Source organism: Meriones unguiculatus, chromosome 4, assembly GCF_030254825.1.
Source record: "Meriones unguiculatus strain TT.TT164.6M chromosome 4, Bangor_MerUng_6.1, whole genome shotgun sequence".
In the NCBI taxonomy this organism is placed as follows: Eukaryota; Metazoa; Chordata; class Mammalia; order Rodentia; family Muridae; genus Meriones; species Meriones unguiculatus.
The window spans coordinates 93351537-93378567 of record NC_083352.1 but is presented as its reverse complement, the minus strand read 5'-3'; the positions used below and the strand labels follow the sequence as shown (position 1 = coordinate 93378567).

General features: G+C 48.4%; 1 protein-coding gene across 4 annotated transcripts in view; it reads left to right on the top strand.

Annotated features, from left to right (window-relative positions):
• The window catches only part of Nos1 (nitric oxide synthase 1), a 174168-nt gene that overhangs the window by 129532 nt on the left and 17605 nt on the right, over positions 1-27031 (top strand). For all 4 annotated transcript variants that reach the window (XM_060382531.1, XM_060382530.1, XM_021642746.2 and 1 more), the window contains 8 exons: positions 292-396; positions 871-929; positions 5293-5409; positions 12179-12353; positions 14170-14308; positions 15044-15122; positions 24233-24426; positions 25604-25773. In XM_060382531.1, coding sequence (XP_060238514.1) covers positions 292-396; positions 871-929; positions 5293-5409; positions 12179-12353; positions 14170-14308; positions 15044-15122; positions 24233-24426; positions 25604-25773 — 1038 coding nt within the window. The remainder of the gene's footprint in view (positions 1-291; positions 397-870; positions 930-5292; positions 5410-12178; positions 12354-14169; positions 14309-15043; positions 15123-24232; positions 24427-25603; positions 25774-27031) is intronic.

Below are 27031 nucleotides of genomic sequence, written 5' to 3'. Positions count from 1 at the left end.
GGGTCTCCATAGTAACCACTCCATTGGACCAGGACCCAGGATGCCCATAGTCCTCCAGGACATAGTGGCCACAGCAAGATGTCATGTCAGCAAAAGGCATTATTGACATGAGCCCATTAAATAGCCAGCATCCAGGACTTTGGTCTCCGAGCAAGGAGGCAACTGAGAATTTCTCACCTTCTTCCTCCTCACATCCTCTTTCCCCTGTCACTTTTTATCTTGTCATCACTCACCTCTTCTCTCTGCCACCACTCATCTCCTCTCCCCTCTCTCGTGTCCCCGCCCATCTAGGCCATGTCCATGGAGGAGTACGACATTGTCCACCTGGAGCATGAAGCCCTGGTCTTGGTGGTCACCAGCACCTTTGGCAACGGAGACCCCCCCGAGAACGGGGAGGTGAGAGGGGGTGCCCCTGTCCTGGCATGGGTTTCCGTCCCTCAGAGGAGATAGCCACAGCTGGAACCCTTCCCCACACCTGCCACTGAGAAGTGAGCCCTCCCTGAGGCCCAGAGCCAGGACTCTGGTTTGATCCAACCCACCCGAGCAAATGGGAAAATACCCTTAGATATTTGTTCCCTAGGGTAAACAGTCCCCACCGGGAGCTGTGTGTTTAAGGACCTCCAATTCTGAGCTCAGGGTAGGACCTCCATGTTGTGCACTGGGGTGGAGGGTTCACACCTGTGCTTTAAACGGCCACGCCCCACCCCCACACTTGCGCTGAACCTGCCGCTGGAGTGTTGCTGTTCGCCCCAACCCCTGGCATCTCTCCATCAGGCTTCAGGCTCTTCTTTTACCAGATGAGGCCCCAGACCCTATCTATACCTACCCACTAATACATTCTTCATTCTGCTCATTTGTTTGGACTTCTAGAAATTCGGCTGTGCTTTGATGGAGATGAGGCACCCCAACTCTATGCAGGAGGAGAGGAAGTAAGTGAATGCCCCTCTGGTGTCACATGATGACCTTGGGAACCACTGAACAGTATGTCTTCACATCCAGGGTTCATGTGAGGGCGGGGCGTGGTTGTCGGCCTTTGGAGAGGGATTTTAGCTGCTGGTCTGGGCTCCACCATGGCTGATGTTCTGGTGTCTGACTCAATGACACCTCTGCTCTGTGCCTCTGATTCCTTATCAAGCAGAAATTATAATGTCTACTTCAACCTTCTGATTGGTGAGAACCAAATCAGAATAAAAGGTGGGAGAGTCTTAGGAGGGATGAGGCCCACCATGCAAATCCTGGTTCTTATCATCATCCCTCTGCCTTTGAAACCCACACCGGAAGTCAGCAGGAGCCACTCTCTCCGTCTGATGCTCACAGTGGTTATGTAGCCAATGTCAAGATCAAGTTCAGAGGGTAAACAAGATTCTTCATAAGGCTGACACCCGGTTTCACATACATTGTTCAAAGAGTCATCTCTCACACGGTGCTCAGTTCTGGAGGCATTTTAAGGGGCTGGCAAGAGGGTTTAGTAGAGTAGGGGTTGCCTGCCAACCAATCTTGATAACTGAATTTGACAGGACCCACATGGTGGAAGGATAAAACTGACTCCCCTCAAAGCATTTAACAAGGCGGGAACATCTGTGATCCAAACCATCTTTGGAAACCTCCAGAACCTTCTGTGAGGTTCTGGGCACAGGGCACACACACGCTGAGCCAACCCTCGAGGAAGCCAACCCTCGAGGAAGCCAACACAGGGTTGCCTCCAGAGAGCAGATCCTGTGACTTAAGACCCGTAGCTGGCTGGGGTTTCGGGATTTACAGAAAACAATCTCTCTGGGCTTCCTCCTGAGAACACAGGACCAAACCCAGGTTCCGGGTATCCAGTGATCAGACCAGCACCTTCTAGGCAGCCTTGCTCCTCACCAGCTCCAGCATCTCAACTTGCATCCTCCCCATCCCTCTCCTCTCCATTCACAGCACATTCCCACTCCCGCCTCCTTCAGGGAGAGATAGGGCACCATCCATTCTCCCCTCTAGGTACCCGGAACCCTTGCGTTTCTTTCCCCGTAAAGGGCCTACCCTCCCCCATGCTGACTCTGAAACACACGGTCTGGTTGCTGCCCGTGACAGCCAGCACAGGTAGAGAGCATCTGTGTGTGTGCATGTGTGTGCACTGGTGTGTGTGTGTATAGCATGCATGGTGTTCATTAAACACCATGGCCAGATGCATGGCCAGTGTTGGAACATCCCTGGCCACATTTGAGCCTCAGAGAGACCTGACTTCTAACCCAGGCTGTGCCACTAACACAATGACCTTAAGCAAACGTCTTGACCTCTGTGGACTTGGTCTTCCTCACTGAGCGACTGGGAAGGACTCTCTGCCCTGCGGATCTCTGGAGGCTGTTGCTGAGGATGGAGGGAACTGTTAACAACAGGGAAAGCGGTGGCAGAAACCTCCAGCCTCATACAGTACACGTGCTGATATCTTTACCCCACAACCATCCATCGTGCCTCCCCCGCTAACGACACAGCCACCCCCCTGGTATGCTGCATGACGGATTTGGAGAAGTGACTCAATGTGAATCTATTCTGGGGGGCAGAAAATACACATCCGTGTATTTAGAACCTTGTTAGAACAAAAACTTTGAAAAGCATCCAGCCCAGAGACGCTCTGCCAGAATGTGCCTGTTCTTTTTTGGTTTTCTTTCTCTCTCTCTCTCTTTCTCATTTTGCATCCTAATGTGTTTCTGTGTTAGTTTGGGGGGATTTGGAAATGGAAGGGTTGTCTGTTTCTGTTTATTGGATATTGGGAATTTTGTTTTAATTTGTGTATTTTTTTTAAGATTTACTTTAAATTGTGTGTATGCATGTTGCAGTGCCCACAGAAGCCACAAGAGGGCGTTGGGTCTCCCTTGAAGCTGAAGTCATAGGTAGTTAATAAGTCTCCATGTGGGTGCTGGGAACAGAACTCAGAGCCTCACCCGGAGCAGTAACAGGCAGTCCTTGTTTGTGTTTTGTGTAAAGATGAAGTCTTGATGGAAATTGATGTCTGTTCTCAGTCTTGGGTTCCTGAGCCTCTTCTGCTGAGGCCTAGGTCTTGGACATCCTCCCAGGCTGTGGAGTCTATGTGAAGACCCTCAGCCTGTAAGTGCTTGTCTTACAACTGTGAGACCCTGAGCTCCATCCTCAGAACCCACATTTTAAAAAGTCACAGCCGAGCATGGTGAGGCCACAGATGAAGGGGATATCTGTGAGTTCAAGGCCAGTCATGGCTTCAGATGGAGACCCTGGTCTCCAGAAATTCAAAGGGGGGTGGGGAGAAGAAAATGAAAAAAGAGAAAGAAAGACAGCCAGAAAAGCTGGTCCAGTAATCTCTACACCAGGGAGGCAGGGCCAGACAGGTTCTGGGGACTCTCTGGCTAGGCAGCCTAGCCTGTTTGGTGAGTTCTAGGCCAGTGAGAGACTTTCTCAAAGCACAAGCTAAACAGCACCCAAGGGAGACTCCCAAGGACCTCTGTTCTCCACACACAAGCGCACATACACCCACACGAGTGTGCACACACGGATACACACATGCTTATATTCACACACATGAACCCACCTACACACGTACACATAGAGACACACACGCACATGCACTGTCCCCCACCCTCAGATCAGTACCAAAAACAGTTTCCACTTTTACTGGAAATGTGGCTCATGACCCTATAAAATGCCTAAGAATGTCACTCCATGGCGGGAGAGTGTTGGCAGGGACAGGCCGGCGAGGTGGAACTTTTTACCATCTGTCTGTGCTGGCTGTAAAGAAGCCGCCAGCGACATATGGCCGCTGAGCACCTGTGAGGAAATACGGCTAGTGCAGGCAAGGAACCGTGTTGTAAACCTTTTCACGTAAATACACATTACAGGTTAGACCTGTTCCCCCCCCCAACAGCCCCTTCCTCATCCCCTCCTGGCCTCCAGGCAGCCTCAATTCCCTTTTTACACCATTTACACATCAATGACTTTATGTATCATTATAGAATTTAGGAGCTACGAATGAGAGGAGCTAGGGAACATTTGTCTTTCTAGGGCTGGCTTATATATCATCACCCCCTTCCTCCACCTTTCTGCACCTGATGTGACTTCATTCCTCTTTACAGCCGAAAGTCTCCTCTAAGTTCCTACTGTGTGCATCCCCCATTTTACCGAGTCCTCTCTTTTTAGTGACCTTGTTTGTTATAGTTAATATTAGTTTATTATATATATTTATATTATTAAATTAGTTTCTATTTCATTTTAGTTTATCATCATTATCATTGGATTTATATGGCAACAGGGAGCAAATAGCTACCATATTGGAGAGCACCACTAGTTTCCAGATACTTGGTGAGGTCTAGGGACAGAAATGCCGGTCCTCCCTGCATCCCCACTGAACCAACACCCTCACTTGAACAGAGTTGCCCCTTACTCTGCATGTCAAAACCTGAGAGGCCAGGAGGCCTGCTCTCACAGTCGTGGCATCCCTCCACCTCTCTCTCCTCACTCTGTGTCTCAGTCTTCCCCAGTCAAGCAAGGCCTGGGAACAGTTGAGTTTGGAAGGGTGGTGTCTTAGTTACAGCTTTCTTGCTATGAAGAGGCACCATGACCAAGGCAACTCTTATAAGACTTATAAACTCTCAGAAAACATTTCACTGGGACTGGCTTACAGTTTCAGAGCTTTAGTCTATTGTCATCGTGGCAGGAGACATGGCGGCTTGCAGGCAGACATGGTGCTAGGCAAGGAGCTGAGAGTTCTATATCTACCGAAGGAGACTGTGTGCCGTACTGGGTATAACTTGAGCATATGAGACCTCAAAAAACTGCCTACCACAGTGACACACTTCCTCCCACAAGGCCGTGCCTCCTAATAGTGCCACTCCCTAGGAACCATTAAAAGGCATGGGCTATGGGAGCCATCCCTATTCAAACCACCACAGGTGGCTATCATTGTGGTGAATTGTGGGCAATAAATTCTCAGAGTCCAAAGCTGTGGCATAATAAATATAATAATCAATACTGAAGAGAAGGTTTTAGAACCAGGACCAATAACTTGAAGATCCAGAGGCTGGAGAGACAGCTCAGAGGTTCAGAACACTAGCTGTTCTTCCAAAGGTCCTGAGTTCAATTCCCAGCAACCACATGGTGGCTCATAACTATCTATAATGAAATCTGGTGCCCTCTTCTGGTGCACAGGCATACATGCAGGCAGAATACTACATACATACATGCATACATACATCTTTTTTTTTTTAATTGAAGATCCAAAGCGGAGGCTGGCCTTGGGAGGGGGCATCAAGGCAGAACTCACAGCCATCTATTCCTTTGTCGCAGGAGCTACAAGGTCCGATTCAACAGTGTCTCCTCCTATTCTGACTCCCGCAAGTCATCAGGCGACGGACCCGACCTCAGAGACAACTTTGAAAGTACTGGACCCCTGGCCAATGTGAGGTGAGCAAGGGTGCAGGGGGCTGAGGATGGTGAAGGCTCTTAGAGAGGAGCCCAGATGAAAGATGGCTCTTTGTTCCAGAGGAGAATTCTCCCCACACACACACAGTGTCCCTTCAGTCCTCTGGGGCCCCTCTCTCTCTAACACATACCACCCAGTCTCCCCACATTTGTCCCTAACAACCACTGTCGTCTCTTCCTCTAACCCCCTCCCACAGCCCATCACCATGGTACACCCATTGTCTGTGCCGAGGAGTACCTGTCTCTGGATGTCTGGCGTCGCTATTCCAAGTAGACACATTTTACACAGAGTGAATGCCTCTGGAGACACCCTGCCATGACGACTCAGTGTTTCTCAACCCTGAGTCCACGTTGGAATCACCTGAGGGTGATCCATGCATGGTTGTACACACATATAGTGCCAGCACTTGAGAAGCTGAGAGGCAGAAGGATGGCAAGTTCAAGGCCATGTTAAGAGACTCAGTCTCAAACACAACAAAAATCACCTGGAGATGTTTGTGATCTACTGGTGTGATGCCTCAGCCAGGCCTGAAGAACTGTGTCTACGTTCTTACCCTCTTCTATATTGTATGTGTATGTGTATGTAATGTGTGTGTGTGTATATGTGTGCATAGTATGCAGGCACACACAACACTGCACACATAGAGGTCAGAGGCAGCCTCACGTGTCGGACCACCACCCTTCCCCCCTCATTTGAAGCAGGGTCTCTTCTCACACCTGCATACTCCAAGCTGCCTGGCCCCTGGAGCTTCCTGTCTCTGCTGCCCATCTGGCTACAGGAACACTGGGATTATGGGTAAATGCTACCAGACTTACGAGGTTTCTAGGAATCAGAACTCCAGTCTTTACAAACACTTTCCCACTGACCGAGCTGCCTCTCCAACCCAACCAACACTGAACCTTTAAAGTGGCTGTTGACTGGCATCGGAATTGAACAGAAAGTAGGAAAATGCCCTATCCCTCCCCACATCCCCTATGCATAGCCTCCCCAACATCAGCTTCCCACACCAATGGACATGGCCGCATCTGTATCAGCCAAAGCCTGCGGTTTGCTTCAGGTCTCACTCCTAATGTGGGACAGCTCTTGGGTTTTGATATCAGAACATCACTGAGCATTACCTTCAGATCCCAGTTAGGCAAAATTCTATCCTCACCCCCCCCAAAAAAAACCACAACTCCTTCTTCCCACTGGTGGACTTGTGAATTGTACTCAAGAGCATGGAGAGGGGCTCAGTCTGTACAGTCCTTGTCACATCAGTGTGAGAGCCTGACTTCCATCCCTAAGGCCTGTGTGAAAACCCAGCAGGGTTGCACCCACTGATGTGCACAGTGGTGACCTCAGCCACCGAGGAGAGACAGGAGGACCCTCATGTCACTCGTGTCCCCTGAGACAAAACACCTCAAGGTGACATCTCATACCCGTACGCTCACCAAAAATAATTGTCCTTAATTATCATGGCGATATTTAACTTTATCAATTAAAAATGTGCAGCCATTTGGGGTTTTGTGTGTGTGTGTGTGTGTGTGTGTGTGTGTGTAAAGAACCAGAGGGCACCTTCAACTCTGAAATCTTAAATATCTCTGCTATCTGGCCCTGCCAATGAGAACTTAGTCAACTGCCGGCTTCAAGGTTTAAAATAGGAACTTTGGGCTCAAAAGTAGCGATTGTCATGGAAACATGAGTCTCCCAGTGACTGTGGTGTGGGCCCCTCAGTCCGTCCAAAAGTGTTGCCATGAGTCAGCCACCTGATCTGTAGCTGGTGAGCATGAGGGTCACGTGCCTGAGTCTGTCGGGGACGCTGTTGTAAAAGGCTGACAGATGTTTATTGCTCATGGTTCTGGGGACTGGAGAGTCCAAGGTCAGCATCCCAGGGAAGCTTACTCCCAATCCATACAGAGCTCTTTGTAGGCCTGTCCTCCTCTGGTTCCTTCAACCCTTTACCTGGGCACTAATTTCCTTCATAAGGGCCCCACCCTGATGACCTGATCACCTCCCAGAAGCCCCCTCCCCTTCATTCCATCACATTAGGCTTCCACACATGAGCCAAGGGGATTCCAATACTCCAGCCATTGCATGTGGTCTGCCAAGCCAGGGAGTAAAAACCAAAAGGAAATTAAACAAGACAGGCCTCCCACGTATGCCCACAACTCTGGGTCTGAGGAGAGTGAAAACAGGAGAGTTGCGGCAACTTGCTGACTTCCAACCTAGCCGAGAAAATGTAAGTCCCAGATTCGAGGGGAAACCCTGCCTCAAAGGAATAAGCAGAGAGACAGAGGAGAACACACAATGCCCTCATCTGGCCTCTGCCTGTGCACAGGCATGCACTCCCAGACACACATAAATCATTTTAAAAAGCAAATTAAAGCACACAAGAACTAACAGAAAAAAAAAAGAATTAATTAACAGTATTGAGCATAGTCAGGCATGGCAGACATCAGGCACCCACACAGAGATGCTGGATGTAGGTATCTCTGTATTGGGCTAAGACTAAGATGGACAACACGAGGCAGAAGAGCCCCTTTCTGACACACCTCAGATCTGTCCATGCTGGTCGCTACATCTGTGTGCAGGCTGCTTCCCTGAGAGGAGGGGTACTCAGACCCGGCACGACTGTGGGGGACGATGGGCAAGGCCCTGCCTCATGCACCGGCTGCACTTGGAAAGGCTCAGGAGCCCCTGGGAAAGGAGGCTGTGAAAGAGGGGAAGGGCAGACTATAACAGTAGGCGTGGGTCTGAGGAGGACATAGTGACTTGTGATGACTTTTGCTCCCCTAGTTTGTGTTGTAATGATGCAGAGATTCCCCACACACACACACATCCCTCCTTCCTCTTCTTCCTTTCCCCTTCCTTCCTCCCACTCCCTCCTTCCTCCTCCCTCTGTCCTTCCTCCTTTCCCTCTCTGTCTGTCGTCCTCTCATCACCTTCAGCTCCAAGCTGTTCAGGGAGAGTGGGTGACAGGGCTCCACTCCCTGGCTTACCTGGAGGGACTGTCTTTAGCAGAGTACCTTCCTTAAAGGCACAAGGAGGGGTTCTTGTCCCATTTATGAATCTGTCACTATAGTCCTGTTGGCTCAGAACTCTATCCAGGACCTCTCCAGAAATGGGCTGTATAATATCTATAAAACTGTAAACCAAATGGATATGGTACTACACACCTGAAAATCCCAGTTCTCGGGAGATGTGAGCAGGAGAATCAGAGTTCAAGGCCAGCCTGGACAACATGAAACCCTGACTCAAACAAACAAACAAAACCCTGCAAATATGGTCTATCCCCCCACCAATACTTCAGTCCCAACCTCAGTATGGAAAAAAAAAAAAAAAACTCATATTACCTTGACCCTTACTTGTAGATGGTATTAACTACTTTGTAAGTTCTTATTTCTTCCATCCTTTCTCCACCCTTTTTCTTCTTTCAACTTTTCAACCTGATGACACTAGATAGGAGGGAAGGATAAAGAAGAAAGGGGGCAACATCATTGTAACTTTACTTTCTGTTGATTAGGGGTGTCAAGCTCCTTGGGGCAAGTTTGAACTTTGCCATCAGGATATCTCCTCCTCCTCCTCCTCCTCCTCCTCCTCCTCCTCCTCCTCCTCCTCCTCTTTTCTTTCTCCTCTTCCTCCTCCTATTTTCTTTCTCCTCCTCCTCCTCCTTCCTGTTTTTTCAAGACAGGGTTTCTCTGAGTAGCCTCGGCTGTCCTGGACTAGCTTTGTAGACCAGACTGGCCTTCAACTCACAGAGATCCTCCTGCCTCTGCCTCCCCAAGTGCTGGGATTACAGGTATGTGCCACCATGCCTGGCTCTCTCCTTGTTTCTTCTGTGTGCATGACTATAACAAACTGCAACCTACAACCAACCAGCAACCCACCACAACTCTCAGGGCCCTAGAATTCTTATTCTTCTAAAAAGTCCCCCAAAGTCCAAATGTCACACAATGACAGACACTATCTGTAACTGGCAAAACCACTCTTCGGCTACAGTGTGAGACAAATCATAGCCAGCTGCTGCACAGCAGCCCCATATCCCCACACCTGGGATTAAAATGAAATCATATTATTATGGTATTTCTGAGTTTTTAAAGAAACCAAAATTCCAAAACTCTCACTACATTTTCCCCTTTCTGTTTTAAGCCATTGATTGTTCTGGGTACAGCAGGAAATTATAAACAGAGACATTTTCAACGAACTAAGCACTTTTGGGGTCAGTGGCCCAGGTTTTCGGGAGACCTCTCCTGTTCAGTTCTAATCTTTATCAGTTTTGATGGTATCCACAGCTTTTCGGTTCCTGTGGAAATATAAACAAATCTGCAACTCCAACACAAAACTTTTGTGGGATTCCATTTCGATGTTAACACATCTTTATAATATATAGACTGATTTAATTCCACAGTTTTTTCTATAACCTAATGACTCTCACATGCTCTTGTCTGAAACAGCTTATACTTTTTGCTGCAGGACTCAAGCTAAGCCCCCATTTCATTTCCCAACAGCAAGAAATTACCTTGGATATCTCTTTGTCCTACACTCATTGGTCCATTGGCAACCCTTGCCACATCACCTGCATAACTCTGGAAGCCTAGGTCTCCTTTCTGGTTTATATTTAGAAAACACATTGCCCTTAGAGATGCCTTGTTCACGATTTTGTTCCAAATGACCAAATTTCCAACAATTAAAGCACAAAGCACTTTGAGATCTGAGACCTTTAGTGGCTTGGTCACCATCTCTTTGCAAATGGCTGCATTTCCTGCAATTGAAGCACTGGACATTTTGATATCAGACATCTATTAGCATGGTACATGTTAAAAACAATATCGGTCATATCCCTTATCCATTTGTCCACAGGCACTTCCCAAGCCTTTAATCATTTAATTGTCTAATTTTTACATTTTCTTACACCAAGGTCTCTATCAAAACCTTGAGTCTTGAGTCATGGTCTGATACTGCTTTGTTCACAGCTGAGACTGATCTTTTGTATTTAAAAAAAAATCAGTGAAGGCATTTCCAGAGCCTTGAATAATCTTTGTAAAGGAAGTGGACCTTTCTCTGGGCTCCTCAACTTTGTCCCAAGCACTTAAAGCCACTAAATGACATTGCTCTATAGTCGCTTCAAGTTTAATCTGTTCTTGTATATCAGAGTACTGTCCTTCGCCCAGCAACTGATCTTTTACTATATTCAATCCCCTCGCTCTATTTCGCCGTTCAATATTCACTGCTTCTTCCCTCCACCAGGTTAACCATTGTAACTGCAGACCAGTGTCTGATACAGCTGTTACCATTCCTTTCCATCTTGGGGGAATAATTCTGAGTGGCCCAGTTGTTTAGAATTTGTTTCACACAAGGCGAGTGCATCCCATATGAAATAACGGCTTCTTTAAAAATGTCTTGGATCCATCATTTCTATATGACACCATCCTATCTCAATATAACCTTGTTCCCCACTATTAGCAGGCATATACTGTACTACTACTGGAAGAGCTGTGGGGGTGGTGAACTCGTAACCCCCAGCTGCTCCTCTTCCCACTCTTATTCAAGATAACCTTTTCTCTAGAAACGAGCTGTTTCATCAGACTGTCCTCCTGCCTTTTCAATCTTTCTCTGATCTGACCACCCTCCAGCACAGTTTCTGTCCCTCTTTCCTCCCACTCTCTTGCTCAGCCACTAAGTCTGAGCCTTTTTGTTCTCCCTTTTCTGGCACTCCTCTATTTCCATGTGCTTCCACTTCCACCAGCAATTTTTCCACCTATGCAGCCATTCTCCCAACATCTTTTGAAACAGAATATAGGAAGAAGGAAAAGAAAAAAATGAAAATAAAAAAATAAGAAAATCACAGTCAGCTGCTGCAAAGCAGTTTCATATCCCCACACCTGGGATTAAAATGGAAACACAGTCTTATAATATTTGTTTTCAAAGAAACCAAAATTACAAAATTCTCACTACACCTACCAGCGTTCTCTTGGAGGGGAGAGCTTGTGAAACATTAATTTCACGGATATTAAAAAGGGTGCCCCCTACACATGTACAATGTGCATGACAAAAGTTCTGTCAACCCCATGTAGGAAATACCACCCCTATACCAACATGCAATATGCTCAAAAGTCATTATGGTTTGTTTGTTTGTTTGTTTGTTTGTTTGTTTTGATAGTCCAGATCACTGATGGCCATGACATTAGAATTCTCACTGCCATTCTTCTTAAAACAAATTCATTTGTGCCAAACAGAAGCATCCCACAGAGATTCTTTTCTGTCAACAGTCTAGCAAACAGAGGAGTGTGCATCCAACAGCCGGTGCTTCCTGCTCATTGCCCTTCCCACCCTCCCTCCTCAGAAACCACTGGAACTTACTCTTGAAAATAGCAGTCAATGTTAGAGACTAAGAAGAAGGCTCTTAAGAGCTCTTGGGATTAAAGCCATCTTCCCATGGAAATGTTTGTTTGTTTGTTTTGTTTTTATAGTTCTGAAAGTTAGGAGTTCAGCAAGGGGTGGGTTCCAAATGGCTTCTCTTACTAGATTATTAGTGGCTGCCTTCTTCATAGAGAAGAGGGATGAAGGAGAAGGAGAGGAAATTGACTTTATAGTACACTTACTAACCTTGACCACTTTGTTGAAGCTCCTATTTTAATATTCAGCCCCATAGGGGTTCAGGACTCAAGTATGCAAAATTCAGGGTCACACTAATCAGACCATGGTATCAGATGCCCCACCTCCCACACCCTACAGCCCCCATCACTGACCTTCTTTTTTTCTCCTGGACAGGTTCTCGGTATTTGGCCTGGGCTCTCGGGCATACCCCCATTTCTGTGCCTTTGGGCATGCGGTGGATACCCTCCTGGAGGAGCTGGGAGGGGAGAGGATTCTGAAGATGAGGGAAGGTGATGAGCTCTGCGGGCAGGAAGAAGCTTTCAGGACCTGGGCCAAGAAGGTCTTCAAGGTAGGGGACCCACTGTACCCCATACAGTGCCAAGCTGTCTATGGAAGGAAGTGTGGCTCAGTGATGGGGCAGCTCAGCAGTAGGGTATTTGCCTAGCATGGAAAAGGAAGGTGGGGGTGGGAAGAAAAAAAGGGAAGGAAGAAGGGAGGAAAGGAGGAGGAAAGAGAGCAGGAAGTAAAGGAGAGAGGGAAAGAGGAGAAATGTAAGGTTGAAAAGGATGAAAAAAGGAGAGAGGGAGGGTAGGCAAGGAAGGGCTTTTCCCCAATGCACACAGCCAGAGACACAGCTTCAATGAGTTTGAGCAACCTTAACACACACATTTTTCATTCAGGACCCTGTGGCTTTTACTTTCTCTCTGTCCACTGCCCTGAATCAGTCCTCAGCAGCAGCCCCAGAAGGAAGGAAGGGTTCTGGGAAGCTTTTGTCATTAAACTTGTGCAGAAGGCAAAAGGGAAAACTGATATCCAAGGCTCTGCTAGGGGGAACTGAGTCTATAAGCTTGTTCCTGAATTTCTACCGAGACACATTGAGAGCTGAGATGATGTGAGTTCATTCATATCTGAGAGAACTGCACTTCCTCATCTCATCAGCCAGCCTCGACTGAGCATCCCAGAGGCCAGGCCCCTGAAAGCCTCCAAACCCTGCAGCTGTCAGCTTCCTGGCCTCCCTTCACATGCCCAGCTCAGTTTCTATGACTGTAGACATTCCTTCTTGTTCATTTCATATGAATGAAACCTTAGTACCAGGTGACCTTTACCTACTGTAAAGATTTTAAGGTTCATCCACATTGCAGCATGTGTCAGCACTTTTTCTCTCTTTGTGGTCAAATAATATTCCACAGTATATCGTGCTTTTCTATTTTTCTGTTGATGAACATGTCAGCTGTTTTTTAATCAGCACACAGCCAGATAATAATAAACCCGATGTTTGAAAACTTTAAATTTCACTGAAAAATAGTTCTATGGTTGTTTATGTCTTAGTCTCAATTATTTGTGAGGCTGAGGCAGGGGAATCACTTGAGCCCAAATGCACCTATCTTGAGACCTTCCTGCACCTATCTCAGAAAATGTTTACTAATGGTTCTGAGCAGTAATTCATGGGGTTATTAATGTTTGCTGATAAAGAAGCTTTGACCAAAAAGGAAACCCCCCTCCAAAAAAAAAAAAAAAAAGAAAGAAAAAGAGAAGAAGAAAAAGAAGAAAAAAAAAGAAATGTGTATCCAGACAGTGTGTCTTGCCTTTGTATAATTGTTTTAAATCTTTTGAAGAAGATGAAAGGAAAAATCTATGGTATTTACTTTTGTTTTTAATGTTAAGCCTCTGGACATGTGGGATTTAGTAATAAATGTCATCACAGATGTTGCAATAGAAGGGAGGACCTCGAGTCACTGCTCAAAATGTAGGGTGATGGTGGGCACATGGATGGACAGATGGGGGTAGATGGGTGGGTTATGAAAGAGTGTGTAGGTGGATGAAATATTAGGTAGAGATGGACAGATATATGGGTGACTAGAAAGGCAGACAGCTGGGTAGAAGGATGGAGGGATGGTTGGCTAGTTGGATGGATGGAAGAGTTGGACAAATAACTAGGTAGATAAAAGGATGGGTAGGCCAATGGGTGGGTAAATGGTTTGAGGGATTGATGGTGGAAGAAAGGACAGGTATATGTATGGCTCAATGGGTGGAGAGAGGAAGGGAGAAAAAAGAGGTAAGAACAGAGACAGAGAGAGAGGGAGACGTCCAGGCCGTGACTTGGAGTTCATGGGGAGGAGCCATCTAGGATAACTGAGGTCACCGAAACCCTCCGTGGGCTGCAGGCCGCCTGTGATGTGTTCTGCGTGGGGGATGATGTCAACATCGAGAAGGCGAACAATTCCCTCATCAGCAATGACCGAAGCTGGAAGAGGAACAAGTTCCGCCTTACATACGTGGCCGAAGCTCCAGAGCTGACCCAAGGTACCTGGCATTGTCTTCACGGCAGACCTTCCTAACTGTGAGAGGGTGGGGCTGGAAAGCTCCCCTTCGGGGTGTGTGGGAGCAGTGGCTGCATCATTCTGGTCTCCCTTTCAGAGGAGCCCTTGCATACGCACTGGCCACACTTCTGTCCTCACATGCAGGGGACTGCCCAAGTGGACACCTCTCTCCATTCTCACCTCTGTTCCATTCACCTTGCCATCTGGTTTGCTATCTGCAAACACCTCACCCAGCCCCACCGATGCCAGCCCCCTCTTTCATCCCTTCCACTACAGAGGAAGCTCTGCAGAGGGATCTGGGGAGATGGCTCAGTTGGTAAAGTATAGGCTTTGCAGACACCAGGACCTGAGTTCAATTCCTCAGAACCCATGCTTTCACCAGGCATGGTAGCATGTGCCTGTAGTCCCAGCACCGGGGAAGAGGTGGCAGGAGACTCCTGGGGCCCACTAGCCTGCCAGCCTAGCCTAGCTGGCCAGATCCAGGACAGGGAGAGACCCTGCCTCAAAATATAAGCTTGTACAGCACCTAAGCGGCAGCAGCCCAGGTTGTCTGTCCTCTGGACTATCCGCACACACTCACACACATGCAGCTGCACATACACCATCACACATACACATGAATATGCATGGATGAGCATGCACATACCCAAAGCTGGAGAGGTCTTGTGGACCACTGCTTAACCCCCTCTCACAGTGACCATTATTTTTCTCTCCCCAGGTCTTTCAAATGTCCACAAAAAGCGAGTCTCAGCCGCTCGGCTCCTCAGCCGCCAAAACCTGCAGAGTCCTAAATCCAGGTAGGAGTCAGTGGCACCCCCTCTGCTCCCGGCTGCCACCCACAGCCAGGAAGGAGCACTCAGACTCCAGAGAGCACTGAGCTGCTGGAGTCCCCTTCCACCAGGTCATAGATTCCTGCCTTCCCTTCCCCATGACTCCCAACTAGAGACTGGGACAAAGGAAAGGTGCTACACACGCAAAGTAGATGAAGAAAATGGGCTTCAGGGTAACCTCAGCAGGGGGGCCCCTTGTGAAATAGCCCACTGTTCTCTGTGGGCAGCAGCTCCATCAGAAAGTGCTTGATCCAAGTATTTTCTTACTGTAGGTGATGCTGTCTGGAGCAGCAGTTCTCAACCTGTGGGTCGTGACCCCTCTGGGGGTTGTAAGACCCTTTCAGAGGGGTCCCCTAAGACCATTGGAAAACACAGATAGACATGTTATGATTCACAACAGCGGCAAAATTACAGTTACGAGAGAGCAACAAAATACAGCATGAGGGGCTATGTTAAAGAGTCACAGCGTTAGGAAGGCTGAGAACCACTGCTCTAGGGAAACACAAAAATAAGCCCTCACCATACAGAGTGGCGATAGGCCCACCCAAAACGCCTCATTCTCTCCTCTGAGGCCCTCAGAACATCACATTATCTGTGAGTGGGTACCTGTGTATCACAGCATGCCTGGGGAGAGCAGAGGACAACCCCAGGGCGTCCACTCACACCTTCTACCTTCTTGGGGACAGGGTCTCATCACTGGTACATAAGCCGGAAGGTCCAGCCCCTGGAGCTTTTGTAAACCCTCCTGTCTCTTCCTATGGGGTGCCTGGCTCACAGGAGCATGTGTTCTGTCTGCATTTGGCCTTTTGCTGTTGTTGTTTGTTGTTCGTTTGTTATTTGTCTGTTTATTTGTTTATTTGCGTGTGTGCATGTGTGAGTTTCTGTGTGTGCACTTGGTAAGTGGCAGAAGAGAGTATCCCCATAAACTGGAGTTACGGATGATTGTCAGCCTCTGTGTGGGTGCTGGGAACTAAACCTGGATCCTCTGCATGGCCACCAGTGCTCTTAACCACTGTGTCACCTCTCTAGCCGTGCGTATCCCGCCTTTTATGTGGGCTGTAGAGATCTGAACTAAGGTCATTAGGCTTGCGTGGTAAATGTCTTTACCCACTGAGCCATCTCTGCAGCCCTAGAAAATATCTTACCACCCAGCATAGCCAAACATCTTACTAGCTATGGTAGCCAAACGTCTTGCTGTCTGATATAAAGTGTGCTGGCCTCAGCACTTGGGGAGTTGTGGCTTTTGTTTTATGCAATGCTGGGTCTTGAGCCTGGGAGCTTATACACATTGGAGAAGCTCTGGACCCCTGAACTACATTGCACTTGACATAAAACCCACTTAGCCTATTCAGCAACACCCAAAACGGTCACTTCTTCCCGATGAGAGATTTGAACCCGTGCTTCTAAGATGTTCTCCTGATGACCTGGCTTCCTGGGCTCTGGGATTTAATCCCAGGGCTATTAGTGTCCGCTGGAGATATCAGTCTCAGACCCCATTACCAGCAGCAGACGCTACATGATCACTACCAACATCTGTGTTGGACCAGCCCAAACAGGACATGCTAATATCACCTATCAGGCATACACTGTCCTCACTGAGCCCAGGCATCCCTCCTTTCAAAATGATCACACCCAGACTGGCTGTCCCTCTGCATCTGTAAGTCATTTTTCAAGTCTTTGGGAATTTTTTTTTTTCACTTTTTTCAGTGACAACCCAGGTAGATCTTTTAAATTATGTATTTTTGCAGACCTAGGCACCGACCCCAGCTCTTTCATACGCAAACTGGGTCTGTGTGGCCTTAGAAACATCACTGGGTAGAGAGCAGAGAGCTGGGGAGAGCTGGCTCAGTGGTTAAAAGCACTGACTGCTCTTGCAGAAGACCATGGGTCAGTTCCCAGCTCCCACATGAGTACTCACAACCGTCTCTAACTCTAGCTCCAGGAGCTTTGGCTCCCTCTTCTGGCCTCCATGGGCAGCAGTGAGCATGCGTACATTCAAAACATTCATAGGACAAAATAAAAACAAATGTTAGTTTTTGTTGTTTTTTTTTTTTTTTTTTATTGAAAAGTTACTTGGATGCTCTGAGTACCTTTCTCCTTCACTCTAGCTGGCAGCAAGCTTGCACAAGTCGTATCTAATGCACTCTCTCTTCCACGTATGGAGCGGAGCCCCCGACGCTGTTTCTCACTCACACCAGCCCAGGAAGTGAAGGCCGCCATGCCTCACATGTTAGATACGCAAAGCGACTCTGAGAAAATGCGAGTGACTTTTTCAAGGTCACACTGACCTGGTTACTGGCTGCCACACCAAATGACTCCGCAGATGGCCTCCATCACATTTGCCAGGCTGCTGTGACCACTGAAAATGAGCCTCCTGAAGTTGCTGGCACAGTACAGGCTCCATTCACAGTCCTCGTTCCTCCTAACCGCCTCATGTCGGGTGCAGATTTGGCATGCGTGCTTCCTGCATGCCCTTCCATGCCTTTGATTAAAGAGGTCATTAGGGTAGAGCCCCAAGCCTCTTGAACTCTCTCTCTCAAAGATTGTCAGACATTGATGGAATACATTAGGTGCTTAATATCTTTGAGCAATTAGTTAAATGCATCATCAGGTACATGGAGCCATCTGATGGAGAGAGAGGTTCTAAGTGTAGAGAGGAACCATGGGCATTGGAAAGCCAGTGTGTGCTGTGTCTTCCCTGAAACATGGTTCGGAGGCAGCAGGACACAGGCAAATGGCCTTGGAATCCACCCCGTCTACCTCCAAGAGACCTGTCTCTAGCCTCTAGAGCTTTGAAGACAACTAAAAAGAAATGTTCCAAACAAGGCTAGGAAATGGAATTGAGTTAAAACAGCTATGAATTAGCAGAGAAAGTACCGAATTGTACCCAAGGGTTTAATCTCTTTAAGACAACGCCACTTTGGGGGCTGGAGCAGTAGCCCAGTAGTTAAAAGCCCTGGATGCTCTTCTAAAAACACTTAGGTCCAATGGCCAGCACCCACTTGGTGGCTCAGCTGCCTGTAACTCCACTTCCAGGGGGCCTGGCACTTTCGTCTGGCCTCCGTGAGCCAAGGTAAGCCTGTGGTGCACAAATGTACATTCAGGCAAAACACCAAAATAACTAAACATGTTTCTAAAAGAGAATGCTTCATAGAGTTTAGTTTTTTTAGGTGTAATTGAGAAAAAAAGCATAACTTGCCTAGTTGCCCAGGCCAAGGCCAAAGTGGTGGCTCTCTGGCCTGGGAAAACCATTCACAAGATACCACAAATGGTTCTCACCAGCAATCCTTAGCTACAAGCAAAGTACCAAGGAACCAGTAAATGGCCTTTGGAGGGTGACCCGTGCAGAGTGGCCCCCCTTAGCCTGCCTGGAAACAAATTTTATGATATAGGCACAGCAATTAGGAAAAGCACTGTGTAATGGAGTGAGTATAGACAGGGCAGAAACAAAGTTTTAGAAGTCAGGGTAGGAGAGAGAACGAAAGACAAATTAATTGCTAAGGAGAGTGGACTTCAGAGAAGGAAGAAGAGAAAATGCCTAGGAAGGAGAGAGCAAACCCAAGGGCACAAACAGAATTTTCAGTGCACAGAGAGGATCCCAATAGACAGATCTTTCTGTCTGTGTGAGGTATACATGTACATGTATGTACATGTGTATAGAGACCCAAGACGGAAATCCCCCTCAGTCACTCTCAACCTCACTCTTTGAGACAGCTTCTCACTGATGTGGAGGTCGCCGATTCAACCAGGTGAGCCCCAGGCCCCCTCCCCTCCAGCCGTAGGCTTAGGTACACACACCACCTCCTCCCCTCCCTGCTTTTTACATTTGAGGGAGAATCTGAACTCAGGCCCTCTGCTTGTGTGACAAGCATACTTACTGCAGAGCCTCAGAACCCTGTTTTGTTGTTTTGTTTTGTTTTGTTTTGTTTTGTTTTGTTTTGTTTTAGATAAGGCAGCCCAAGAAATCTTTTTTAAAATGCGAGTTAAAAAGGCTGAGCCCTCAGCCTCGAATCCTGCAGTGGCTCCTTCAGATCACAGGGGAGTCTCTGAAACCTCTGTCTGACAGATCACGAGGAGGTCCCCGGGATCCACCCGTCACCTCTCTCAAACTCTGCAGCCATGGGCAGGCATGGCAGCTCATGCCTTTAATTTTAGCACTCAAGAGGCTGAGGCAGGTGGATTATGAGTTGCTGATTGGCCTAGTGTATATGGTTCCGAGCCAGCCTGGGCTACATGGTGAGTTTGAAGGTAGCTTGGACAACACAGTAAGACACTACCAACATAAAGAAAAGATGAAGAAAAGCAACATTTCCCATTCCCTAACACACTGTCACCTTTGCTGCACTAGACTTGTGCTCCTAAATTGCTCTGACCAGGGGCACTTGTGTGCTCACACCTCCTTATGCTTATTGGACCACAGAGGGAGTGGTCACCTTTGCCCATGGCCTCCCTTACGTCACCTTTCCCACCCACCGCTGCCACATGTCCACAGCCCTAACCCCTCTGAGATCTTGAGGTGACTTCTCGGTGAAGATAAGACACCCTGCTCTCCTCGCCCATCACTCTCTCCCAGTGCCTGAACATGTATTGACGGCTGGGCCCTGCTGAGGGCAGCTAGCTCACAGTTCTCACTACCCTTCTCGCAGGATGGATCTACTAGCTATTTGGATTTTTTCCATTTAGTGTGGGGTGTTTGGCCATTGAAATCTCACCTGCTAACCTATCTGACCCACTGCTATACATGTTCTGTCTGTCTGCCTTTGCATATATATCTGTGTGTCTGTCTGTCTGTCTGTCCGTGTGCGTGTGTTTATCTGAGTACATGTAAGAGACACGTCTGTATGTACAGACAGACTGTTAGGAAAGAAAAATACAAGATCCGGATAGATACTTCTTCCAAATTGCCCTTCTCTCACAGAGCTTCTCAATGGATCATATATGGTTTGTAGTTCACACCCATAATCTTAGCACTTGGGAGGCTTTGGTGAAAGTTCAAGGCCAGCCTGGGCTACATAAGGAGCTCTAGGCCAGCCTGAGCTCCAATGTGAGATCCTCTGTCTGTAAAGGGGCAGGAGGAGAGAGAAAGTGAGTGAAGGAAGGAAGGGGAATTGAAAAACATCCCAAAGCTCAACTAACATAGGAAAATGCAGCAGAATTGAGGGTGACTGCAGTTGAAACTCAGACTGGCCAATGAGACTCATCCTCACAGCGAAACACAGAAGACTGTCCATCCAGGCACCCCAGCCACTCATCCATGCCCAGGCAGTCACTTGGAAAGTCATCTTGTACAAAATCCCAGAAGGGGCAGAACCTGGACCCTCCTTTGAGTACCTGCTGGCCACCTTCTGTCCTCTCCTGTACTGCCCAGTCATGGACAGGGACATGAGGCTTGGGGGAAAGCACATGAGTGTCTGGGCAGCTCAGCGGGTTCAGGTTCTTGGTCTTCCTGTTGGGAACAAATCCTGATGCAGGGAAGAAAGTGGGAATTGATTTACAAACCTTCCACAGACTTACTGTGGTTGAGCTGCTGGCTCCTGAATGCCAGGCCTTGCAGCGCCCCCTGCTGGCTGGCGGCTTCTGCTAGACTCTTCCTGTCACCAGTGGAAACGATGCTGGTGATGTCTTTGCTCCCAGGAACCAAAAGCTGATGTGAGCTACAGAGAAAAACCAGTCATACGACATGCCCATTGCTGACAAGCTCAGACTCCCAGAGAGGACCAGACCCCCTTGGGAGAGGAGAGCGGTGTCTCAAACCCTAGGAATACACAGGCATCCCAAAGTTGCCTACCGTACCACAAAGAGGGTGCCATGCTTCACACTTTCCCCACCCAACATACACGCAAAGATCTGCGCCAGTTTAGCTATTTTTAATAACGGTGCCTATTCGTAGCACAAAGGGGCTCTTGGTTGTGCCAAAAACAGCCCTAAATAGCAAGTGCTCTTGGTCTATTCAAGTGTGATTTACATTCGGGGAATTCGAGCTTCTCCTTCACTGAGACCAGTTGGCAAGAAGGGGAAAACAAGGTCTGGAGAGCTATGGCGGCCTGTAGCTCAGAGCGCAGACTCACCCGAGTGCAGGCCCACCAGGAGCAGACCCACCCAGGGACAGGCTCACCTAGGTACAGGCCCACCCAGGTACAGGCCCACCAGGAGCAGGCTCACCCAGGTGCAGGCTCTTCTGCACACAGACTTGCCCAAGAACAGACTGGCTTGGGTGCACACTAACTCACGCGGCACCATCAACCCCTATCTAGGTCTGTAGGTATTGTGTACAATGTAGTTTATCTGCCGCAAGACAATCTTATTCACTTTCTTCTTCTCGTGTGTTTACACGTATGGGGCTCATATGTGCATGTATGCCTGCATGCCCATGGAACTCCAGGTTAATGTTGGGACTCCTACTTTATTCTTTGAGGCAAAACCTCTCAGTCAAACCCAGAGCTCCGCCTGAGACTGCTGCCAGCCAGTTTACCCCAGGCATCTCATGTCCCCACTGTCTGAGGCTAAAATTGCTGGCAGACTGCCAGACCCACCTGATCCTTAGTGGGTTTGGGAGATGTGAACCTTATACCCTTATTTGCAAAGCACTAAGCCATCTCCCCAGGCTCCTCTCTTCTTCATCATCATCATCATCGTTATTATTGTTATTGTTTGTCACTGGGGACTGAACCCCGAGCCTCTCATAGGCTAGGCAAACACTCCACCGCTGAGCTGCAGTCCAGCACTAAGACTGGTTTTATTTTATATGTCTGTGCAACCACATACACATAGTGCTCAGAGCCCAGAAGAGGGGGGAGGATCCCCTGGCACTGGAGTTACAGATAGGTGTGATCCACCAGGAGGGTGCTGGGAATCGAACCCAGATCCTCTGCAAGAGCAGCCAGTGCTCTTAACCACTGAGCCATCTCTCCAGCCCCAGTCCCAAGAGCTTTTAATGGACCCAAATAATCACACTTTGAGTATCTTATTTATTTACTAGTTGTGATTTTTTAATTCTCTGTTGATGTGAGGGATTGAACCTAGGACCTCCCACGTTCAGGGGAGGAGTGAGATCTCAGGTAGTCCATGTGTTCCTTCTGTCAGAGGTAAGAAAGATGGCTCCTTTAGGCAGATAGGAACTGGTTTCCTGAGTTCCTGCAGTCCGGACTGAGAACACATCTGAGTATATGGACTGCCTGAGACCTTACAGGCAAGCCCCAGCCGTCTTTTTACTTTGTGTTTTGATTATGGGACAGGGTCTCACTAGCCTGTCCAGGCTGGTCTCGAACTCAGGAGCCAACACGCCTTAAACCCAGTCCTCTCTCAGCCTCCTCAGTAGCTATAGATTTAAAGACTTCTGCTACCAGAACCAGCAAAACTTCACTTTTTTGTTTTGTTTTGTTTTGTTTTGTTTTGTTTTGGAGACAGGGTGTCACTATGTAACCCCTAGTTGTCCTGGAACTCAGTCTGGAGACCAGTCTAGAGTCCAACTCATAGAGATATACCTGCCTCTGCCTCCCCAGTGCCAGGATTAAAGGTGCGCACCATCACACCTGGCCAAAAATTTATTCTTTAAAAAAAAAAAATAGGATTTATTTATGCAGATGAGTGTTTAACCTGCATGTATGTCTGTGCGTCACTCACACGCCTAGAACTGGGGGAGGCCAGAACTGGGCATCAGATCCCCTTGGAACCGGAGATGGAGATGGCTATAAGCTACCGTGAGGGTGCCAGGAACCAAATCTAGGTCCTCTGCAAGAGCAGCCAGTGTTCTTAAGTACTGAGCCAACTCTCCAGCCCCAAGAATTCATTGTTTTGGGTTTTTTTTTTAAGTTTTATTTTATTATATATGTGTAGCTGTTGTGCCTGTGTGTATATCTGTGTGCCATGTTCATGCAGTACTCAGAAGAAGAAATCCTATTACCTTGGAACTGGAGTTACAGGTGATTGTGAGCTGACACATGAGTACTGGGAACTGAACCTGCGTCCTCTAAAAAAGCAGCAAGAGTTCTTAACCACTGAGCCATCTCAGCCCCAAGAATTTGTCCTTGAAGCAGCTAGTCAGTGTGGTCCTCCCGAACTCGAAACACACAAACCCATGCAGAAGGCGTGACCAGGCGCACAGATTCTTCCCAGAGCCCTTCACTCTCACACACTGATGCATCAACACATGAGAGGCCCTGAGCCTCCTCCGGCCCTTCCTTATTCTAAAATGTGGACCTAGTTTGCAAAAGAGAATTGGAGGGTCAGTGAGAGGGCTCCGTGGGTAAAGGCACTTGCTGCCAAGCCTGACAACCTGAGTTCAGTCGCTAAGACCGAGAGCAGGAGAGAACCAATTCCCTTAAGTTGTCCTCTGACCTCTACGCATGTCCATGCAAGCACATGCTGCCGCCACACTCATAAAATGTGAGAAATAGAAATAGACATCCTGCCTGTAGCTACAGTAAGCTGCTTGTTCCTGAGAAACCCTGATCGCTATTAAGGACATCATGGCTAGCAACTAGCAGCTAGTTAGCCCTGGAAGCCTGAAGTCTCTTCATTTGGCAAGGACTTGGGACATACTATGTGCCAGCCACTGTCATGGGGCAGGAGGAAGCATAGCCAAAATGGACAAATGTCCTGTGTCACAGTGTTCCTATTATCCTAGAATATATCACCAGCCACAGAAAGAAAGATGCTATTGGAATGGAGGGAAGAGGTATAAGCAGAAAGCTATGGGAGCAGATACATCTCAGACAAAATAGCAGTTTGTGGCAGCACTCAGGGCTTGGGGAATGAGAAGGGACCAGCATGGAAAACTGAGCTGGGAACCCCAGAGAGGCCATGAGAGCTTGGGGGCTCACCCCAAGAAGGGAGTGGAGATAGAGGTGAGCCATCACATATGTGATACCCCGGTCCAGGACCTGGCTGTTGGCTCTGTGATGGGGAGCTGACCAGCAAGCCTGGCAAAAGCTGTGGGGTGAGGGTGAGGCCAGCACCTCACCATGTCAAAGCCAGGGAGCTTGGAAGGAGGGGATCCACAGACAACAGAGACGGACCAAGGGCAAATCAGGGCCAGGGTGGTGGTCTCTGTCCCACGATCCCCGTGTTCCCTGCAGCCGGTCAACCATCTTTGTACGTCTCCATACCAACGGGAATCAAGAGCTGCAGTACCAGCCAGGGGACCACCTGGGTGTCTTCCCTGGCAACCACGAGGACCTCGTGAATGCCCTCATAGAGCGACTGGAGGATGCACCTCCTGCCAACCACATGGTGAAGGTGGAGATGCTAGAGGAGAGGAACACGGCTCTGGGTGAGGCTCCCAGCGGCACCTGCTAGAAGGGCTGGGAGGGTCTCAGAGCCAGGCGGGCAGAGCAGCTGCCGGGGCAAGGGCGGCCTGTCCGTGCCGGCTTCCTACCTCACTCCAGCCAATGACTATGTCTTCAGCAGCCTCCTTCACTTCCTTCTCTCTTTCCATTTCCTCCCTTCACTTCCTCCCTCCTTTCCATCCTTCCTTTCTTCCTTCCTCCTCTTCCTCTTTCCCTTCCTCCTCCTTCTTACTTTCTATGTAGAATAGGCTGACTTCCAACTCTCAGTTGGCTACCTCAGCCTCCCGAGTGCTAGGACAGCATACGCAAACCACCATACCTGGTTCGAAGAACCTCCAAAGCCAGTGGGTCTCCAAGCTTCTCCTTTACCTCATAGATATGGTTCCAGCCTCCAGGACAAGTAACTGTGGTGGCCATGCCTGACAGCCTGTGATGCCATGAACTATCACCTTTACAGGGGAGCACACTAGAACATGAAAATGGCATGCCTTCTGTCAAGGCCTTCCTGCAAATCCTCTTGGAAGGAGGCATGCCTCCCTTAGTGAACCCAACCCCACATAGTTCTCTGTGTTAGACCAGAATTTCCATCGCGTCTTGAATTGATGGTGGGACAGGGGCTCATGGCTGGAAGGGACATGGAGGCAGAATAGCCTTTCTCCTCCATAGAGGGAGGATTCCAGGACCTCCTAAAAGATAGCAGAATCCAAACATGCCTAAGACCCTTAGAGATAAGGCACTGTATTCACAGAGCACTTACACACACTGTCATACTTACATACCACTTATGTGAATCCTTTGTACTTTAAACCCTTTCTAGAAGGCTTACCCAATGTAACGCAAATGCTGTATGTTAGCTCCACTATAGTTTTTAGGGATGGTGGCAAGGAAAAAAAATGTCTATACAGTTCAGTACAGACGATTGCTTTCTCCTTCATGGCTTTCATTTCAATGCACTAAATGCAGAAGCCATGGACCTGGAGACAGCCAGGGTACAGCATAGTTTGGACAAGGTGTAAGGCCAGAATGCCTGCCTTCACACATGAAAGCTATGTGGCCTTGGACAGATTCCTAGGCCTCTCTGTGCTCCCTTTTCCACACCTGGAGAGATGCCTGTGGTGAGGACTAAGTGACCGGAGCCTCACCCCCTCTGTGCTTCCCCAGGTGTCATCAGTAATTGGAAGGATGAGCCTCGCCTCCCACCCTGCACCATCTTCCAGGCCTTCAAGTACTACCTGGACATCACCACGCCACCCACTCCCCTGCAGCTGCAGCAGTTCGCCTCCCTGGCCACCAGTGAGAAAGAGAAGCAGCGGCTGCTGGTCCTCAGCAAGGTGGGTCTGGGGAGCCCTGCAGCGCCTGGGCTTCAGGAAGCAATGAAAATGCTCTTCCAACCGTTTGCACCAACCGTTTGCAGGCTTGGGCAGGGGGCATGTCCTCATTTGCATATGGCCACCATATTGGCTTGTCCCATCTGTCTCCCAGGCTCTAAAGCTCGGCATATGGAGAGCAGCTCCTCTTGAAACTCAGCAGCTGCCTACCACAGGCATCGCTATAATAACTCTTACCACCTTCCTTTGTTATTTGGAGCGCTTTTCAGCATCATCTTAACCCATACAAGAAAGAAAGGGAAGCAGAGACCCTCCTGGTGGGTTTACGGACAGGATCAGTTCTGGTAGTGGTGACAATGGTGGTTTCTTGTACAAAAAAAAAGACTGCTAAATAAGAGACCTATGGTGATTAAATGAACCCAACAGCTTCACCACCACCCTTGCCTAGACACCATGAAGGTGCCTGCCCAAGCTACTGCCCAGCCTTGCTCAGCAGGGCATCTAGGGTACAGCCCTGGGAAGCCCTGGGTTCAATCCCCAGGACCACATAAACTAGATTTGGTGCTGCATGCCTATTATCTCAGCACTTAGGACATGGAGGCAGAAGGATCAGGAGATCAAAGTCACCTTTAGCTACACTGAGAGTTTTATGCCAGCCTGACATGCATGAGACACTGTCTTTAAACATTTTTTTTAAAGGCAAGATGGCTTCGTGTGTAAAGGTACCTGCTCACAAGTCCAACAACCTAGTTCTGTTTAGTCCCCAGGATCCACATGGTGGAAGGAAAACCTACTCCTGACAATTGTCCTCTAACCTCCACTTTCATGTGCAAACACACACATTCACACACACACACATTCACACACACACACACCTATGCACACACACAAAAAAATGTAGGCTGGAAAGATGTCTCAGTGCTTTACAGCACTGGCTGCTTTTTTTTTTTTTTTTTTGGTTTCTCTGTCTGTGTAGCCTCAGCTGTCCTGGACTCACTTTGTAGACCAACCTGGCTTTGAACTCACAGCTATCTGACTGCCTCTGCCTCCCTGAGTGCTGGGATTATAAGCATGCATCACCACGCCCAGCTACTGTACTGGCTGCTCTTGCAAAGGACCAGAGGGCCAAGGTTTTATCCCCAGAACCCACACGGCAGTTCACGACTCTAGTTTCAGGGAACCAGGGGACCTCTTTTGACCTCTGGAATCACCATGCAAACTCATTGTATACATACATGCATTCATGAAAACATTAACACAT